At 45.6% G+C, this 20,664-nt stretch overlaps 1 protein-coding gene across 3 annotated transcripts in view; it reads left to right on the top strand.

Moving 5' to 3' along the window:
* PDE8A (phosphodiesterase 8A) overlaps positions 1-20,664 on the top strand; it is a 134,775-nt gene that overhangs the window by 83,751 nt on the left and 30,360 nt on the right. For 2 of the 3 annotated variants that reach the window (XM_033852193.2, XM_019945911.3), the window contains exons 6-11: positions 2,676-2,764; positions 6,730-6,808; positions 8,458-8,595; positions 13,939-14,027; positions 15,645-15,696; positions 15,797-15,839. In XM_033852193.2, coding sequence (XP_033708084.1) covers positions 2,676-2,764; positions 6,730-6,808; positions 8,458-8,595; positions 13,939-14,027; positions 15,645-15,696; positions 15,797-15,839 — 490 coding nt within the window. The remainder of the gene's footprint in view (positions 1-2,675; positions 2,765-6,729; positions 6,809-8,457; positions 8,596-13,938; positions 14,028-15,644; positions 15,697-15,796; positions 15,840-20,664) is intronic. The other variant, XM_073801435.1, reaches the window with a different exon arrangement.

Raw genomic sequence — 20,664 nt, forward strand, 5'->3', positions numbered from 1 at the left:
GGGGAGCTGGTAGGCATGTCACCTCTCTCAGACTTCTGTGGGTAAGAAGGGCTGTGTTTGGCCTGCAGACCCGGGAACCATCATGCCCATGGCCAGCAGGCCTTGCCTTCCCTCCCAGGGGACGGCAGTCACTGTGCTTTATGTTTGTGCAACAGTTTACAGTTAGAGTGCTTCCTCATGGTCGTCTGTGGTGGAGCAGGGTGTCTTGTTTTGCAGGTGAGGAAGCAGGCTCAGGAAGGTTAAGGACCTCATGGAGAATCATATAGCTTTTAAGGCATGAACTTGGGGCTGGATTTTTAGGTTTCTTGACACAAAGACAAGACCCTGAGCACTGTTCAAACAGGGATATCTGCCTTCACTGGCAGTAGAAGGAGCTCCACAAGGGGCCCTGTCCCCTAGATTGGTCTGGCTTTGGCTTGTTGATAGTGGCCTGCAGATGCCCTGCCTCTTAGCCCCAGCTTCCTCCTCAGTTAGATAGAGTATTATCCGTGTATTGAGCAGGTGAAAGCAAGAGCTGGTCACAGAAATAGGGGTGAGTAAATGTTCACAAATATTTTTTTACATCTGAATATAACTACGTGACAGAACGTAGCGACTTGTAAGATGTCTTCATGAAATACATAATTTGGTGGTGCTCAGGCTTCCCATTCCCATGTAAATTTGCTTCGTTGAGATGTTTCCATTATGTAAAGGTTATTATACAAAACAGTTACTGTCCACAGCAATAAGAGAGACTGGGCAAAGCCATGGCTCTGCCAGTACCTCTGCTGTGGAGGGTAATCCTTTGTCAGCTTAGTTGAGCTGCTGTTTGAAGTGATTGTAGGAGAATGTTGCCTGAGTGCGAGTTACCTCTGTGAAACTCAGCTGCAAAGAGATGTGCAAGCATATTTTTGTTTACCGTGAGCTTGTACAGCTCGAAAGAGGACAACATTGCTCTTGAATAAGTGAATAGACTCTGAAGGTTAATATAGGTAGGACTTTAGTTAATAAATTTCCTCCTTCTGTATATTCTAGGCTCCGCTAGTAACATGTAGACACCAAAAATCCTCTTACTTCAAGGCAGTGAAAGAAAAGCATTCTTTTTTTTTTTTTTTTTGGCCGTACGCAGGCCTCTCACTGTTGTGGCCTCTCCCGCTGCAGAGCACAGGCTCTGGATGCGCAGGCTCAGCGGCCATGGCCCACGGGCCCAGCCGCTCCACAGCATGTGGGATCTTCCCGGATCGGGGCACGAACCCGTGTCCTCTGCATCGGCAGGCGGACTCTCAACCACTGCGCCACCAGGGAAGCCCAGAAAAGCATTCTTAAGTGCTCTTCTTTTTCCTTGAACTTTTTTTTTTAGTGGAATTAAATATTGTGTTAGTTTCATGTGTACAGCAAAGTGATTCAGTCATTTATATATACATATGTATATATATACATATTTATACTTTTTCAGATTCTTTTCCATTAAAGGTTAGTACAAGATATTGAATAGTTTCCTGTGATATACAGTAGGACCTTGTTGTTTACCTGTTTCACACACAGTAGTGTATATCTGTTAATCCCAAACTCCTAATTTATCCCTCTCCCCATCCTTTCCACTTTGGTAACCATAAGTGTGTTTTCTATGTCTGTCAGTCTATTTCTGTTTTGTAAATAAGTTCATTTGTATTTTTTTTTTAGATTCCCACATATAGGTGATATCATATGATATTTGCCTTTCTCTGTCGGACTTACTTCACTTGGTATGATAATCTCTAGGTCCATTCATGTTGCTACAGACGGCATTATTTCATTCTTTTTTATGGCTGAGTAACATTCCATTGTACATACTGTACATATATAAACACACACACACACACCCCCCCCCCACATCTTCTTTATGCATTCCTCTGTCGATGGACTATTAGGAGGTTGCTTCCATGTCTTGGCTATTGTAAATAGTACTGCTATGAATGTTGGGGTGCATGTATCTTTTTGAATTATAGTTTTCTCTGGATATATGCCCAGGAATGGAGGCCTATTTTTTCTAATTCCATTTATTTACTACTTTATTGAGATACTATTCATATACCATGTAATTCAGCTATTTATTTATATATTTTAAACTTGATGTAATATTTTTATAAAAATGTAAAATAATTATAATGCAATTTTCCATTTCCTCATTTTACTTGACAGTGTGTCTCGTACATCATTCCATATAAGTGCATGTAATAGCTGCATGCTGTTCTATTAAATGGTTATACTATAGTATACTATAGTTTTTTACATTAATTTATTTAAAAAATTATTTTATTTTTTTCTCTTTCCAGCAAATACCTTGCCCTTTCTGCCTTTCTTTCCTTTCCTTCCTTCCTCCCTCCCTCTCTCCCTCCCCCCTTCCTTCCTTCCTTCTTTCTGCCTTTTTTTCTCTTTCTTGAGGTATAGTTGATCGATGCAGCCACTTAAAGTGTACAACTCAGTGGTTTCTTAATATATTCTCAGATATGTGCAAGTACTATTTTTTAAAAGCTAATTTGGTACCCATAAGTTTTCATCTCTCATTTCCTGTTCATCATGAAAGATTAATTATTGTTTTTAGATTTCAGGTACCAAGTTGAGAAGCCTGTTGGAAAGAATTATTTTTTATATATGTATTTAATCATTTAAAGGTACACATTTGTTTATCCACAAAATCCTCTTTCTGTTTGTAGAGGTATGTAGAAAACCCCAGCGCCATGGCCTGTTACAATGAACTGCTCCAGATGGAGTTTGGATTGGTGCGCCCACAGCTGAAACTCAGGTAATTCTGCTTCTTCTGGTAAGCCGCCCATACCACACAGAGCATTGTTGCAAGTGAGGACTTCGGTTGTGGGCGGCTATATTTTGGCTGTAACTGACCTCCTGCTAAAATGGGATGGGGTGGTGGGAAGGCATCTCTCCTCACAAAATGCTTTTGGAGTCTGCCTGGATGTCTAATAGGTGGTCATGTTAGTGATTGGAGACTCAGCATTTAAAGATGGGGCTCCAGTGGGGACTTCCCTGGCGGTCCAGTGGTTAAAACTTGACGCTATCACTGCCGGGGCCCTGGGTTTGATCCCTGGTTGGGGAGGATAACACAAGCCACATGGCGTGGCCAGAAAAAGAAAGAAAAAGATGGGGCACCAAAATAATAGCAAATGAAAAAGCAGGATGCGAAAGTATATATCCTGAATTATCTGTTTTGTTTTTTAATTAAAAAATTACTTTTAATATACACATACACCCAACCCGTTAACATTATTATCTCTGGTAGGTGACATGTTTTCTTCTCTACAATAAGCATTTTGTAATTTGCCCTTGCTCAACAGTTTTTTGTTTTTTTTTTAACTGATGAGTGGAAACCTAGCTCTTTGTAGAGTGAGAAAAGCAGAAAAATTAGTAAAATTATATGAGGTTGACAGAAGTGAAAAAAATGTCAGTATCTCTGTATCATCCTAGGTCTCTTCCTTGGGTGCTCTACTATTCTTTAACATTTCCTTTACCAGGATCCAAGAGAGAATGAAATCATTCTGTTTGTATGTGCCCAAGGCAGAGATAAGGGGATTAGAATTTGGGGTATTAACATTGGTAGGGACCAGCACAGGGTATCACATGCAGAGAAGAAAATACTTCATAGACAAAATGAAGTGTGATGTAGCAAAGAAGTGCTACTGAGCAGAGATGTTTCAGGGCTAGTGAGGTCTACAGAAGAGCTCCTTTTTATTGCCAGAGTTTTCAGGGAAACTTGAGATGGATAGTTGGCCTTGGGCCTGCCTTCTTCTCATTCCTGGGTCTTCCGCAGCCTGGCTGCAGCACTCCCACAGTGAGTTGGGCTGCTGCCCTCTCTGAGAGGAGAGCGGAACTGTGGAGCAGGAGGTGATGTTAGAGCTTATTTCATCAAATCACGAGTCACGATGCAAAAACCGAGACCCAGGGAGGTTAACTGACTTACATCCAAGATCTCGCACGCAGCACGTGGCAAAGGTAGTCCTTTAGGTTGTAACCCCCAATTTCAAAACTGCACTCATGGTCTCTCCTCATGCTCTACTTTGTTCTCTGTGTGCCAGCTGACAGACAGAGGGAGATGTCCACTATGAAGGGAGGTATGAAAATACTGATAATGAAGAAAAGGGGTAGATGTGGGGCTAGAGAATTGGGAGCAATAGAGAAAGACTTGTTCTGAGAGATATTAAAATGCACTAAAAAGCTATAACAAGCATCTTTGTGTTACTGGTAGATCAGTAAACTAGAATGTAAAGTCTAGAAATAGACGTGCGTGTATTTAAGAATTAGGAACATAAGTATATGTGTTCAACATGGCAATTAAAATCCACACAGGAAAGGGTGGACTTTTCAATGAATAGAATTGTGACAACTTATTAACTGGAAAGAAAATTAAGTTATATCCCGATCTCACACCCAGCCCCAAAATAAATTCCAGTGTGCATAATGTTAAAAAGTGTGGCCACATAAGTACTAAAAATGTAAGTGAGCATATGTATTTGGATAATGAAGTCTTTTTAAACTCAGCATGGTGTGAAAGCCAGATTTTATAAAGAAAGAGAATCAGATTAGACAACATAAAAATGTTAAGCTTGTCTCATCAGTAAGTATACCTTAAATAATGTTAAAAATTTAGACAAATAACAAACTGGGAAAAATACATTCTTAACATACAGGACAGATAGGTTAATATCCTGAATATGTAAAGAGCTTTGATGAATCAGTTTAAAAATGGAAACACCCAGTAGAAAAAATTTAAAAGGACATGTTGTGAACAAGCAGTTTGTAGGAGATATTAATGGCCAATAAACATGAAAAAAAAGTTCAGCTTCACTAGTAACCAAAGAAATGAAAATGATATACCATTTTATATTTACCACATCTGCAAAAATTAAAAAAGAGTGATGAAACCCAGTAGGGCTTCTCACAGATCCATCTCCTCCAAGCTTGTTTTATCAGAGGTGGGAACTTACTTCTCGTTGTTTTTTGGTTCTTGTTTTTTTAAATAACAGGTTTATTGAGGTAATTCACTTGATTTTTATATGCCAAGTAAGAAGAGCTAATTTTTATTGGCTAAAGCTGCTTTGTCGTATTTAGCTAGACAGGTTAGTAATACCAGGAATAAAGTAAAAGCATTGTAATTATTGGTTTTATAAATGTAATCTCTGCACTTTATGAACAAGTAGACAGTTGCTTTCTCTTTTTCATCTTCTGAGGCATATACAAGAAAAAAGCTGAAAGCATTCCCCAGTTATGGGGAATTTGTTTGACTAAATTATGGTATAATTTTACAATAGAATATTATATAGTTATTAAGAGTGATGCTAAGGAACTAATTATTGATATGGAAAGATGTTAATGTATATGGTTCAGTGGTATAAGCAGATGATAAAACTGTCGACTATGATCCTATTTTTATAAGTATATGTATTACATGTATATTTACACAAGAAATTGCCTAGAACACCAGTTGATATGCGTAGGTGTTGGGATTTCAGATGACTTAATCTCACTTATTTTTAAACAGATTTATCGAGATAAAATTGACATTCTATACAATTCACCTATTTAAAGTGCACAGTTCAATGGCTTTTAATGTATTGTGCAACCATTGCCACAATTCTAGAACATTTTCATTACCCCCAGCCCTAGATAACCACTAGTCTAATTTCTCTCTATACATAGATTTGCCTCTTCTGGACATTTCATATAAATAGAATCATACAATATGTGGTCCTTCTAACTTAGCATAATGTTTTTCAAGGTTCATCCATATCTTGGCGTGCATCAGGGCTTTATTTCTTTTTATATCTGCATAGTATTCCATTGTATGGCTATACCACATTTTATTCATCCATTCATCAGTTGATGGACTTTAGGGTTGTTTCCACCTGTGGGCTATAAGTTTTTGTGTGGATGTATGTTTTCATTTCTGTAGGGTGTCTACCTAGGAGTAAAATTGCTAGGCCATGTGGTAACTCTATGTTTAACAGCCTGAGGAACTGCCAGACTGTTTTCCAAAGCAGCTAGCTGCACCATTTTACACTCCCACCAGCAGTGTATGAGGGTTCCTCACCAACACTTGTTTTTATCTCTGTTTTTGATTGTAGATATCCTAGTGGGTATGATGTAGTATCTCATTTATTATTATTTTCTAATTTTTAAAAAATAAACCTTTAGTTACCTGTGCAATTTAAAAATGTTTTCAAACACTGAGGACAAGGGAGAATGCTCGCAATATAAGGCTAAGTGGAAGCAGAAAACAAAGCTCATGATCCCGATGATCCCAGTTTTGAGCAAAGGATTTGTTGAAAGTGATAATAGCTACAGGTGATGGGCCGCCTCCTTTCTACCCGGCTTCGTGTGGGCTTCTTGACTCCATTTTCTCATTGAGTCCTCACGAGGACCCTTCAGATGGTGAGAAGGCAGAGACCCAGGGTGGTTCAGTCATGTCCCACAGCCAGTTGATCAGACCCTGGGGTGTGTTCCACTGGGCCCACTTGTCCTTAGAATGAAGGAAAGGCACCAGGTTGTGCGTAGTCATGATCCCAAGTGCTGAGGTGGCAGGAGGTGCTTATTTCTTCCTTACGCTTTTTAGTATTTCCCCCTACTTTTTCTTGAGTTAGCATTAGTTACCTTTATAATCAAAGAACACATTTAAGTAAGTTAATGTAATATTCCAAGATTGTATTACATTTTATAATATTTACATTAAGCAGTCCTTTTTCTTTTCCACCCATAAAGGGCTTGTAACTCAATGTTCACTGCATTAGAGAAAAGTCAAGAAGCAATTGAAATTACAAGTGAAGACCACATTGTACAGGTTTGTTGTTTTGGAAGCTTGTCCTGCTGAATTTCTGGTTTGTTTGCATTTTTAAGACTGAACCCCTTCAGTATGTTTTTTTGGTTTTTTTTTTTCCTCTCTTTGAAGTTCAAGGGACCAGTTTTTCCTTAGAGGATGATCAGAACAAAATCTATAAAATATATAATTTAAAATAAGTTCCCTATAGGTAAGAAAAGGTTCCAATAATTGCTTAATGTGCTAGAAAATATTCTGTAAATGCAATTTACATTTGTTATTTCTCACTTTTTTGTATATTTATTTACTTAGCAAGGAGGGACTTTTATCCAGACGATGGTTTCTGCGGCGGAGTGGGGTAGAGAGAGACTGCTGCAGCAAGGAGAGGCTCTGCCCATAAGGGCTGCACGCTCTCACCTTTCTTACTGTTTTTGAAGATAGTTTACACCTATAGGAATTTACTAGAAGCTACTCAAAATTTCAAAAATAAACTAGGAATTACTTCACAAATTATCCATTATTAGAAAAGTGGCTTCATATAAGTGACTGAAGATAACATGGCTTTCAGATAACAGCAAACAGGTAACATGTATTTTCATATAACAGCAAAAGAGGGAGTTGTGCCAGGGGAATGTGCCTTTTGTCTGAGAATGAGCCCCACTTTGATTTTAGTTCTGAGCACTCCAGTTCTTCACTTTAATCGAACTAGTGACTTTCTTGGTAAAGAGTTTGATGATGTTAGCATTCAGGATGGTGCCCTGACAGGCGACATTGGCCGGTGGTTGAGGGCACAGGCTTGGTATCAGTCAGGCCTGGCTTCCAATCAGCCTCGGCCCCTTCCTAGCTGGGCATCTTCGGGCAGGTGACTTAATCTGTCTGAATTTGCTGTTTCATTTGTACAAATGGGAATAATATTAACGCTAACAACGACTTACCTTTTGTAAGGATGTTCTGAGGATTAAATGTGTTACTGTGTGTGAAGTGCTTTTACTACAGTGCCTAGCAAGGAAAACAGACCTTAAACAGTATGATTATTGTTTTATCATCGTCATTATTTGTTATTCCTATCAGCACATGCACAGCTTTCCCATACATTTTCTTCTAGTCTTACAGCCCTATTTGAAATTTAACCATAAAGCCTTGCATTTGTAAACACTTCCTAGTTCACAGCCTGCTTTCCAAACCCATTATTCATTTGCATCATATGAGAGAGGCGAAATAAGTGTTTCATTCCCATTAAACAGATGTGCAGACTGAGACTTGGAGGGGTTAAGTGACTTGTGGGAGTAGACCCTGGGTTTGCAGACTCCCAGTCTGGTGCTTTCTTCCACTGTATCATAATCTCAACAGCCCTTTTGTAGCAGCCCTGGGTCTGTCTCCATGCAGCTTCTTTCCTCTGCTGGTGTTTAAGTGGAGTGGGCCTGCTGCCCTCCCTGCAGCCTCAGGAGAACAAGGCAGCAAGCCCAGCCCGGTGTCATCGGAGCAGAGGCTTCTCCAGACTCCAAGGTTTTTCTGGGGTTGTGTTCTTGTGGCTTTAGAACCGTCGTAGTGAGCGCCAGGCTCCTGGGCTTTCTGGGGGGAAAATATGATGGTTTAGGTTGAACATCTCTGATTGTCCTCTTTTCAAAATTTCTTTTAATTCACATGATGTTTTTTCCTTTGTCTCCCCCCAGTATGCAAATCCAGCATTTGAAACAACAATGGGCTATGAGTCAGGTGAATTAATAGGGAAGGATTTAGCAGAAGTGCCCGTAAATGAAAAAAAGGCTGATTTGCTCGATACTATAAATTCATGCATCAGGATAGGCAAGGTAAGTAAGAGGTCGCTACCCTTGTTACTCTCACATAACAAAGAGGGAAGGAAGGAAGGAGACCTAGCGCTCACTGAGCACTGCTAGAGCCAGGTGATCTCAGTCTCACTCTTCCCAGAAGCCTGGGGAAGTGTAGGTAGTGTTATCTCTGTTATGCCCATTTTGCAGATGAGGAAATTGAGGCCAAGAAAGTATATAAATCCTGACCAGCCAATAAGAGTAACTCTGACTCTTAACATCATTGTTTTCATTTTTGTAATAAGTGAGTAAGTTGATCTTTCTAATAAGTGATCTTCTAAGTGGTAGCTGTTGGCAAATGGTCTGGGTAAAGGATTGCCAGTGAGTTAACACATTCTCAGAACACATTGGAGCCCATCAGTTCTCTGAGCCTCGTTCATTCATTCAGCATTTTTTGAATGCCAGGTGTGCTAGGTTCTGGTATAGAAAGAAGGGCAAAACAAAAATCCCTTAGAGAACTCATTCCAGGGTGCAAAACAGACAGATAAAAGTAGTCATTGCATTGTGATGTGAGAAGTTACAGCACCCTGGTGCTGAAGGGGTAGACAAAGCAAGGCAGGCTCAGTCTGAAAGGTTATTTCTCTCTCTGAACTGTGGCTTCTGACAGCACCTCACTGTTATATTAGGTTTTAAAATATGATGAGAAGGAAAAGGCTACTGCTTTCCATAGTCATTCTTAGGCTTTTCTGCTGGGCTCTTTTTAACTTTTAGAAGTTGGGACTGTGAATCTGATTATTCAGAACATTTGAAAAATTGGTGACCTGCTCTCTTGCTAGCTGTCTGGAGGCCCTGTGGAAGTGATGCCCTTTCTCTGGTGCCTATCCCTTAGCACACAAGGGCAGACTGCCAGAGGGGGCAGAAGGGCTATGCAAAGCTTATACCCCCACTTGGCTTGGGCCCCTCGAAGACACCGTGAGTGGGCTGGTGTCCTTTGCTTTCCCGCGGCTCTGAGCACACGAGATGGCTTTGCAGTGAGAACAGGGAAAGAACAGGCCAGCGGCAGGGCCCGGGGATGCACTCTCAGGGGAACCACAAAAATGGGCACTGCTTGAATCCTATTTTGCCTTCGGCTTTTCTGTCAGGATGATGATTTTCTTGCTAGAGAGAGTGGCAGGTCCTCTGGATAGAGAAATGAAGGCTGAGATGAATGAAGAGACAGACCCTTAGGTGTTCAGGCCCACCAGTGTTCCCTGCCTGGGCCGAGAGGGGCGTCCTCGGAAGGCAGCTCCAGAACGGCAGCCATTCCAGACCCCCGCAGCCTTTGAGGGGCTTTACCATGGCCTCCCCAGTCCTGGCGGTTTGGTCCAGTGCTGCCACTGGGTCAGCCAGCAGTTCTGCTGTGAGGTTCAGCAGGGTGTGAAGCAGATGGTGGCTCTCATGCTCCTTGATCTGGCAGCTGCCCTTGCAGTGAGGAGAGCAAGTTGAGATGGGGGTGGGGGCACCCAGTGGATTAGCTGTAGGCCCTGGGATTCACCCAGATCCCTGTGAGCAGCATCTTGCCTCCTGAGGTATGCCGCTGGGCACCAGGTGCAAAGGGCCTCGACAGCCGGACACCTGTTCTCTAAAGTCTGTATTTGCTATGAGCAGAGAATACGAAAGGTTATCACACTGTCAACCTCTGTACTGCTTTATTTCAAAAAGAAACCAGGTGGGAATATATGTATATGTATAGCTGATTCACTTTGTTATACAGCAGAAACTAACACACCCTTGTAAAGCATTTATACTCCAATAAAGATGTTTAAAAAAAAAAAAAGAAAAAGAAAAGGAACCAGGGCATTTGTTTTGCATGATTGCAAGTTCTTGGGGAGAGTGCAAAAGCTGCTGTTTGTCCTTTGTTGGTACCCTGCTGGTTCACGGGCAACACTGCAGCAGGACAGACCACTTAGCTGGGCAAGTTTTTGAGGAGAAAGATATATGGCCTTTCTAATCAAGTCTCCCTCGGGAGAAGAAGGGCTTGTTGAGAATCAGCCAGCCCTTGGCAAACAATGGTACCATGGTCAGTGGAGAGAGTTCAGACACGTGCTGGGAACCAGGATGGAGCCTTTGGAAGTGGTCAGATGACCGGGAGGGGCTTTGGAATGTCAGATTCTAGGTGTCCAGCCAGTTGGATATTCTTGGGGGCAGAGGAGAAATTCTGATGATGTTCAAACAGAGAACACTGCGAACACCACTCTCTATAAACCTCCTCTGCCTGCTGTTCTCAGCCACTGGCTCCCCTTTCAGGTAAAACTGATACTATGAGGCACCTTGATTTTCAGTCCCACACTCCTGCTTCCTTCCTCCCTTTATGTATCCTTCTTGGCTCTCCTCCTGTTTCTTCTTCCCCAGGTCTTCTCTGTCAGGGCCCTAGAACCCCTGGCCTCCTATCTTCTCAGATACCGGAGCCTTATACTGCCTCTTCTCTTTTAGAAATTTTGCATTTTTTTCCCCTCAGAAACTGTCTTGCAGATGCTGAACAGGAATGTGGGCTGCTCGGCTGGCGGCCTCCGATAATGATGTGCAGTCGCAGAGCCCTTTAGTCTTCGCACCTTTTACCTTCCCCAGCTCCTGGGAAGCCAGGAGCCTTCCTCCCTCGCCGCCTCCCCTCTTCTCCCACTTTTCCCCCATCTCTTTCCTCCCAGGTTTACCAGGGCTCTTTGTCCCCTGCTGGTTCCTCAGAAAGCTCCCTTTGTTGTTGAGCATCTTTCCTGCTCTGCGTAGATGTCTCCCACCTTCCCAGTTTTAGCCACAGTGTCTTTTCCAAGGTCTGTTTCAACATCCTGCTGTCATTTTGGTATCACCTTATATAACGGTGATTTTCTCTCATCCCCCATTAACAAAAAGCCCGATCCCCCTCCACCTCTTCTGTCTACTGCTCGTTGACCGTCCACACAGTTGCCTGGACTTTGATTCCTGGAATAGTTTTGGTTTCTCCCTACCCTTTAGCCCCCTCCATCAAATCCATCACCAAGGCTTGATGTCTGTTAAACCCCTGCCTTTGAGGGTCCACTGCCTGGGCCTGACCGTGTTCAGAGCCCCCTTCCCACACCCTGAGACTGCGGTGGCTGAATGCAGTTAGGCCTCCCTGTCCCAGGACCCTCCACTTCTGGCCAGTCCACCCTACACTACTGGAGATTTGTCTCACCAGAGCACCACTTTGATCATGTCACTCCCTCTGTGTAGAGCTCAAGTCCCTTATCCTGGGTGCCAGGATTCCGTGATCTGACTTTGGCCTCACTTTTCCATTCAGTAAACAAAAGCCCCAAGTGTTCTTTGACTGTTTACCACCTGCCAGCACAGTGCTAGCCCCTGGGATAGGACAGCTGGATGATGATGATTTAATTCTTAAGCCAGTGGGCACACACCAAGAAGGAACTGTCTCAGTAGTCAGCAAAGTCCAGCTCGGTGCTGAGCTTGCCCCGGAGTAGAAGGGAGGTGCACGCCTCAGTGTAGTTCTGAGAGGAGCTCAGCCTGAGAAAGACAGACAGACACCTGTGCGAAACCAAACAGGCCACGTACTGGACATTTGCCGTGTGTCAGGACTTGGCTAAGAGTTTATGTGTGTTACCAGATTTATTCTTCATAACAGCATGCTAGGTAGGACTTTACTATTTTTAGGAACTGAAACTTCGATTTTTGATGTATTTTTGATAAGAAATATGATCTGTGTTAAGTGAATATTTTTTGTTTCCATTGTTGACTGGAAGACTTACAGGCAACTCTGTTATCTAAGCAAAGTCATTGGCTAAGTTGTCCTCCATTAGCTGGACCGTCCAGCGCTGGCTGACGTGGCTTCTTACACCTTGACTTGGGGTCCGGCAGCCACCCACTCTGTTCAGAAAAGATTGAAGGAGAAAATCCTGAATATGTATTTTGAAGTGCTGATTGATTGACCGAATCGGTCTCCCGTATTTTCCTTCTCTTTTTATGTAACAGCTCTGTTGAGAGATAATTCACATGCCATACACTCCATCCATTTAAAGTATACAGTTCAGTGGTGGTTAGTATGTTCACAGAGTTTTGCAAATATCACCTCAGTCAGCTTCCCGTATTTCTCTTGATAGCGAGCTTCAGAAGTAACTCTTAGACCTGTCTGCTGAAGCCTTCTCTGGTGGCTGCATGGGGCTGTGGACGTGGAGGACAGGCTCCAGATTCCTGCCCAGGGATCCCTGTCTAGTCCTTGCCCGATTCGGGCCCAGGCCACTCTCCCCTCAGAACTGGAGTGAGGAAGGCCCACACCTCCCTTCTGCTCCAGGGCAAGTAAGCACCTAGCGGGCTCTTGGGCTGTTTTTTAATTTAGTCCTTTCTTGGCGCCCATTGTTTTCAGAAGGACGTCGGGAAGCCCCAGTAACCATCCTTTGCTTCTGTCAGTGTCCTGGTTTCTCTTGGATCCACTTTGCCAGAGGAGTCTGAAGATGGGATTTTTACCATTAGCATTTGCATGCAGGTCACCACGCCCCAAGCACAGATTCCAGAATTGACTTTGTGTAAGAGTATGGACAGGAGACTTGAGCCAGGCTGCCATGGTGTTCCCCTTCCCACCTGGGTCAGCTTTAGCCCCTGTGGGACTCTGGAAGGTCGAGAAGGGTATGAAACGCCCTGGGAGTTCAAGGTCCTACAGAGGGTTTTAGGGATTTTTCTAGCTTAAGGACCTTGGTGACTCTTGGAGAAATTCAGAACGTTTTAGGTGGTCACAAAACCCAGCTCCGTCCCACGCTTGTCTCCACCACCCTCAGAGTAGGGGAGCCACCTGTAGCCCCTGTTTGCTCGCTGTGGTCATAGCCTGGGCACACCTGCTCTCCCAGTGCAGCTCCATTCTGAAATGGCAGCTCTGGCTTCTAAGGTCTCACTTGGTTATTCTGCCTGAGCCCAGTCCTGGCTGTTACCTCATCATCCCCACCCTACCTGCAGAGGGTACACAGCACAGAGGGTGGCTCCTTCTCTGCCCCAGTCTGAGACTCTCCCCCTCCCAAATGCAGGGGCAGAGGCCACACTTCCCCCCTCCACTGCGGCAGGTAGCAGCTGTGAGAGGAGGAACCTGGACGAGAAGGGTGTTCCTCATTCATGGGCCCAGGGCCTCTCTTGCCGGCAGAAAGCCACTGAAAACATATGGCCATTTAGACTGTGGTGACCTGGCTTTTGTTGTCAGTCTAGGGAGGAGATGGACTTGGGAGGTTGAGAAAGAATTGTCCGATTACCCAAAATTGCCTTTGGGGTTGGGATGATTTTATTATCCTAATAGCTTTAGTGGCCATGGTAAAGGTGTGGAAACCTGAGGTGGAAAATGCTCTTGGGTTTATGTTTTGAACACAATGTATAATGATGTCTACATTCCATTTATAGGAATGGCAAGGAATTTGCTCTGCCAAAGAGAAGAACGGAGATAATGTACAACAAAATGTGAAGATACTACCTGTCATCGGGCAGGGAGGGTAAGTGGAAAAAACGAGTACTTCAGTCAACATACCATGTTCGGCTTATTGCAAAATGTGTTTTGAATACTTAAGTAAGTTGAGAACTGCATGCAGAAATTTATAAGAAAGACTTGTAACAAGGTCAGGTACCATCAAAGGATGGCCTTCCAGGGTGGCTTCCTCATAGTCACAGCCTGACCCTCCAGCTGGTGACCCAGAGCCGCCACACTCCGACAGTCTTAAGCTGTGTGAACACATAAGAGACTAAAGTATTTCAATCTGAATGCCACTTTACTGAGCTGTGTGCTAAGAACACTCACTGGTGGACTCCCTGTGTTTAAAAGATTTTTATCTAATTTGATAGCCTATGTGTTATTTCTGCACAGAACTATCAAATTAGATAAAAGTATTTTAAATACTCTCATTTACGGAAACGCACATGAAGCAGATGTGACGGACCACAGATTGGAAGGCAGTGTATATCAGGAGCCTGAAAATGTCATATGGTTTGTCTCAGAATCTATCTTAAATAATACGAACAGTGGAAAATTATGAACGTGAACTGTAGAATACCCAACGATAAAATACGCAACCATTAGAAATGATGATCATAGAAAATTAAATTATAGGGGAAAATGTTTTTGATAAATGCAAAAGTCAAAATGTAAAATCGTACCTAGTGTACGCTCTCAGTCATGAACATGAACGAGGGACAAAAAGACCAGGAGGAGGTGTAGCGATGATGATTGTAACAACTGCCGCTGTCCGTGAGCCCTTCCCTCCCTGGGCAGGCTCTCAGTGCCTGGTAGGTGTCACTTCATTTCATCCTGGCCACAGCCCCATGATGTCGGCACTGTGACCGTCTCTGTTTGACAGACGAGGAGCCTGAGGCTTAGAGAGGTGAGGCTGGCCCAGAGTCCGGCCGCCAGCGCTCAGCGGAGCCGGGCTGCAGGCCTCTGCGTTGACCGCATGGCTCACGTGCTTGGTCACCAGGCTCTGCTGCCGGCTGGCGATTGCCTCAGGGAGACGGCTCTGTGTGGGCTCTCTGTTCTGATTCTCTGCCTTTTTTGGCCTTTCCAAATTGGGGGAGGATAACTGTAGGGATTGGATTATCAAGGGGAAAAGCTGAAAAATCGAAAATAAGTGAGGAGAGTCAGCATCTTCTGAGATAAGCCCCAGTTGCTTTGTTCTAGACTCGCACATTCGGCCCCAGTGTGGCCTGTGGCTGTTTCCATGAATGACTGTGAGCAGATTGTTTGCTGAAACTTCAAGAAGAGCATCAAAAGAGAGGGCTGTGAAACTGTGAAAACATGTTAAGGAATTAGAGGCTTTGGGTTGGTTAACATGTAGTACATTTTTAAAACCTAGGTACTTTTTATTGTGTGTCGTGATGACTCAGAAGGATTTTGTTGTTTTTACTGAAGAGTCAACTTCTCTTCTACAGAGACACCAGAGGATGCTTGTAGACTCTTGTTTGTTTATTGGTGGCCTTGGCCACACACAAATAGAACTGCTGTCCTCCAAGCATTGTATGTATTGTGAAAGAGAGATGCTCCTTTCCTAATGAAAAATTAGCTAGATATCCACCAGAATAGAGAGCCAGGAGAGAAATAATACATTGTTTTCTACTTGCAGAAAAATTAGACACTATGTGTCCATTGTCAGAGCGTGCAATGGCAACAATAAGGTATGTAAGGAGAGCCCTTGGGACCCCAGGGACCCAGCAAGATTTCCCTTACTGTATAACTAGGCACTCAAAACTAATGTCTTCTAAAATTCATTTTTAGGCTACGAAAATAGCTGAATGTGTTCAGTCTGACACTCATACAGGTATGGTGCCCCATATTCATTCTTAGGGTTCACTGAGCTTTTGAAAAAATAAAAAAATAAAAACAGGCCCTGCCTCTGACGAGCTTGTCTGTTGCGTAGGTGGGACTGTATTTTCCTAGCACCGTGGCAGCATTTCTCTCCCTGACTCCCAGGCTGGTTTATGAGTCAGAGGACCCGAGCACAGGTGGGCGATATGACAGGTGTCCTGGGGTGGGTCTCAGCCTGTGGGGAGAGAACTGGTCATCTCCATTGCATGAACTTATGTGAAGATGTGTTGAGTGGAGTGTGGTCTGTTGGCATGATCTGTGCTCGAAGAGGCAACTGTGTTGGTTTCAGACTACAGTGCTTTAGCAGGGATGCTTTCACCACCAGCCTACGGGGAGGTAGGTGGACCCCATCAGACCTGCCTCACGTCGTATCCGTCTCGTGAGGACTTGATGTGCTTTGGACACCATCCGCTCACCCCATGTCTATGTTTTTCCCTGGCCTGGAATCACCTGTTTCCTTCCAGCATATATCATGGCTTCAGCAAGCCACTTTCCTGCTCTGGCCGTTACCTGTGATGGTGCAGGTCCTCTCCGGCTCCATGCCAGAGGCTCTCCATCCAGCCTGTTGGGTGCATTATAGCACCCTGCCATGCCCAGGCAGTGCTCTGGTTGCCCAGCTGGTCTGTAAGAGCCTCCAAGGAGAAGACTTTGTCTTCCATACCGTCAGCTGTTGATGGTGTGCTTTCAGCAGTACCGGCACAGTTCACTCATTCATTCTAGGAATGTTTCCCACAAGTTTTTCTGAGTGTTTGTTGTGTACAAGGCACTGTGCTGAGTGCTTAACTTACGGTGTATTTAGTTGAAGCCTTGCAATAACCCAGAGGGATAGACGCTTAATAGATGAAGTTCCCTTTTTACAGATAAGGAAACTGAAAGGCTACCTAATTTGCCCAGGGATATCCATCTAGGAAGTGGGAGAGTTGGCACTCAAATCCAGATGGCCAACTCCAGAAGCTCTGAAGCACATGCTGGAACAGTTCTTGTGGGCGCCCCAAGAGTAATCAGGCTTGAATCGGAAAAGAGGAGAGACATACTGACACGAAGGGACACATAGCAAGTGATAAGAAGTGATCATTAGTGGGTGAGAAAGGCAGAGGAAGAGGGAGGGGGACGTTCCAGACAGGGAGAGGTGGATTTGAGTAAGAAGATGGGTGTGAGAAGAAAAGCATTCCAGAAATACATACAGTTACTGAACAGGGAAAGTACAGAGTGTGTTCTAGAAAGAGCAAGAGCAGGGTTAGAATTCTGACTGGTATAAAAAAGGTCAGTGTGGAAGGGAGTTGGGATCGTGAAGGATCCTTAGATGCTAGGTGGGAAATCAGGATTTTCATTGGTAGACAGTGGGAGTTTGAGGATTTTTGAGCAAGGGAATAGTATAATGACGCCTGAGCGCTAAGCTTTTAGAGCCTGTATGTAACAGATTACATGGAAGGAGGGACCAGAGACGAGAATACCAGCATTGCCATCGTGTAGAGGAGAGAAAACAGGCCAGGGCATAATTCATCCAAAACAGTGCATGGGCACCACGTGCCAGGCCAAGTGACTGTCTCTGCTTGGCGAAGCCTGCTGTCTGTGCTTCTTAGCAGGGGGATGGGTAGCACAGGGGAGGAGGAGGGGGTCCGGAAGGGCCTTGCCAGCAACGTGCCAGGTTCCGGGTCGGGTGGTGCGGAGCAGGGCTTCAGCGTATTTTACAGGTGTCCTCGTGCGCTGCCAGGGCGGGGGCTGGGCAGACCTGAAAGGAGTGTTACTCTGGATCTGGAGAAAGTGAGCTTTCTCGGGCGCGGGAGGAGGGAGCTCCCTGTGTGCGAGGCTGCAGGGAACCCGCGGTTGGGCAGCGGCTGGAGGCTTGGCAGTGTGGGGTCGGTGAGACCCCGAGGCGGGGGGAGGGGGTGTCCCGGTGCAGGGCAGGCCCTCCTTAAAGGCTTGGACGGTTGAGAGTGTCTGAGAAAGTTCTCTGAAAGTCTGTTCCCAGCAGAGTGACTTTGGGGCAAGTCATGCAAGAAACCTGGTTCTCTGCTTCCTCCCCCCGGGGGACCACGGTGTTGGTGTTGGGATGGAGGCTGCCTGTTCGCGGGGCTGCGGGATGGTTCCTGCTCCTCACGGCTTCTCCAGGGTCTCCTGGATTTGCCCAGCAGGCCAAGGAAACCCTGCTAACCTTCCTCTCCTAAAAAGATGGGCAGTGCGAAGGATCGCAATTTTCTGGAACAGGAAGCTGAGTGCAGACACGTGAAGTCGCGGGCGGTGCTGAGCCTGAGCTGGCTCGGTGGCCAAGGCCTGTTGAGCGTTCCCTCCTGCGGCGCGCGGCTGCCTCAGGTCTCGGGTCATTCGTGGGCGCGGAGCCCTCTCGAGGCAGGAGGGCCTGTGCGCGGGCTCGTTCAGGCTGTGGGCTGGTTGAGAGGTCAAGGTCACCCTGCTGCGAGCCCCTCGGCCCTCCCTGCAGGAGCAGCAGCCCAGCAGGTGGAGGTACCTTAAGAACCAGCTGCAGAGCTCTGCAGGGACTCAGACAGAGTAAGAGAAGCGGGCTGAACACGGCGGTCACAGGAAGGTCTGGTCTTGCCTTAGGGGAGTCACTTAAACGCTGAGTAGAAGTTCAAGCCTGCTTCGCCTCCCTCCACACCTGCCACAGCCCTGGCCTTGGGACACGTTGCTCCTCGCTTCCCTCCAGCCAGCTCTGCCCCGTCTGCGCAGGCAGCGTCCTCCAACAGGAAGTGCCTTCCTCCTCTGCCGGCCTCCCGCTGCAAAACATGCCTCATCTCCTCTCTGCCCCCCTCCCAGAGGAGACCTGCCCCTTCCTCCTGGGGCTCCTTTTGCTCCCCAGCATCACGACTGTCACTCTTAGTTCACCCGTGTTTGTTCCCCTCCGACTACCCCCTTTGAGGGCATGGACCCTACTATATTCATCCTCACACCCCTAGCGCCTGGCTTAGAGCCTGACACGTGGTAGGTGCCCAGTAAATGTTTGTTGAGTGCCCTCGTGTCATTCACAGCTAGTGAGGAAGTCAGTCAAGTCAGTAAAGCAGGCGGTTACCAGCAATGTTGGGGGTGAGGCATTAGGGCAGGATTTCCCAGAGGTGATGATACCTGAGCCGCATCTTACCTGCATCTTCAAAGAGGATCGAGAGTTAACCAGGTGAAGGAGGCGTCAAGGGAGGGGTGCCTTCCTAGGTGGGGGTAAGCAGTTTGCACCAAGGCAGAGAGGTTTGGGAGGTGAACTAGCACATCATAAATAGTTCATGATGGCTGGAGAGAGGAGGTCCAGATATCACAGGACTCTGGGTGCCACACTGGGGAATTTAAATCTGATCCTAAAAACAGTGATGAACCATTAAAATGTTTTAATTGGGAGAGTGATCTGATCAGATTTTTGTTTCAGAAGGATCACTTGGCTGCCTATGGAGAATGGGTTGAAGGGGGCAAAGTTGGGGTCGGTAGGACCAATGAGGGGAGGCTGTCATTATAATCCAGAGGTGGTTGACAGGTGTCTGAGCCAGGACAGGGACAGAACAGGGGTAGATTAAAGAGGTGTTTAGGAGGTCGAATCCATAGATTTATCCGACCACTTGAGGGCAAGGAACAAGGAGGAGTCATGGATGACTTGTCTCCAACTTAAGCAAAAAGGTAGATGCCGTTCAGCAGCCTGGGATAAGCAGTGATTTAGGAGAAGATACTGAGTTCATCTGGGTAGTGAGCTCGTGTGAAATTCCCGAGGGTGTCCAGATGGAGGTGACGAGTGGCCAGTTAAGATGTAAGTCTGGAGCTCAGGAGAAAGGCCTGGCATTAAGACAGCAACACAGGAATTGGGAAAAGCTGTAGAAAAGGATGAGGTCTCCTGAGGAGATTGCGTTGTCTGAGAGGGAGGGCTAAGAGGACCGAACCTTTGGGAACACCAGGGGTGCTGAGGAAGAGAGAATGAATCGTGATGGAAACTAGGAAGGAACAGTAAGAGGTGCAAGGAAAGCCAGCGTTGGACTTGTGCAAACCAGGAGTCTCCAGGAAGCATGATCAGTTGTGTCTAGTACCACAAGTCAGGTAAGAAGTGAACGGTGTCCTTCAGATATAGCAACAGGGAGGTCATCAGTGACCTTGACAAGGTCACTGCCAGTGCCCACATGGAAGAGAAGGTAGCAGATAGCAAGTGGAGAAGGTTCCGGATGGTGGGGAGAAGTACCAAGGGCCTGCCTTTGGATCCTGTTTGTGAGCAGGAATCCAGATGAGGAAGCCGGGAGAAGGCAGAGAAGACAGAAGCAGCTGCAGGTGCGGAGAGCTGAGCTCGAGCGCCGGCTGTGTGCTCACTTGTCCGCACAGCGGCTCCCAGTCTCCTCGTCTGTGAAATGGGGACGGGTTGGGGAGGCTTGCCACCACGTGTGACACGTGGCAGGTGCACAGAGGAGGGCACGAGAAGGAAGGTCAGCTTTGCCTTGTCATTGATTGGCGTGGAGTGAGGGAGAGAGGAGTCAAAGACAAGCCCTGTTTGGGCCCCGAAATGCAGTGGTGCCATCCACGGGAGGAGGGGCAGAGAAGTGCGCCCCGGACTAGTGCTCCTGTGCCACCCTCCCAGAGAGAGGCACATTCCTCCCAGGGACATTTTAGAGCTTGTATTGTAGAAAAAAAATACAAAAAAAGATTTTTGTTTTTTTTTTCCCTTTGGGGCAAGGGTGGATGGAGATCAAAATTTTCCCACCACTTTATTCAATTACATAGAAATATAATAGGTAAAATTCTCTTGAGTTCATTTCTGCTAGTTTTTGCATCGTGGGACTCTGTGATTACATAATCTG

The sequence above is a fragment of the Tursiops truncatus genome, chromosome 2 (assembly GCF_011762595.2).
Source record: "Tursiops truncatus isolate mTurTru1 chromosome 2, mTurTru1.mat.Y, whole genome shotgun sequence".
In the NCBI taxonomy this organism is placed as follows: Eukaryota; Metazoa; Chordata; class Mammalia; order Artiodactyla; family Delphinidae; genus Tursiops; species Tursiops truncatus.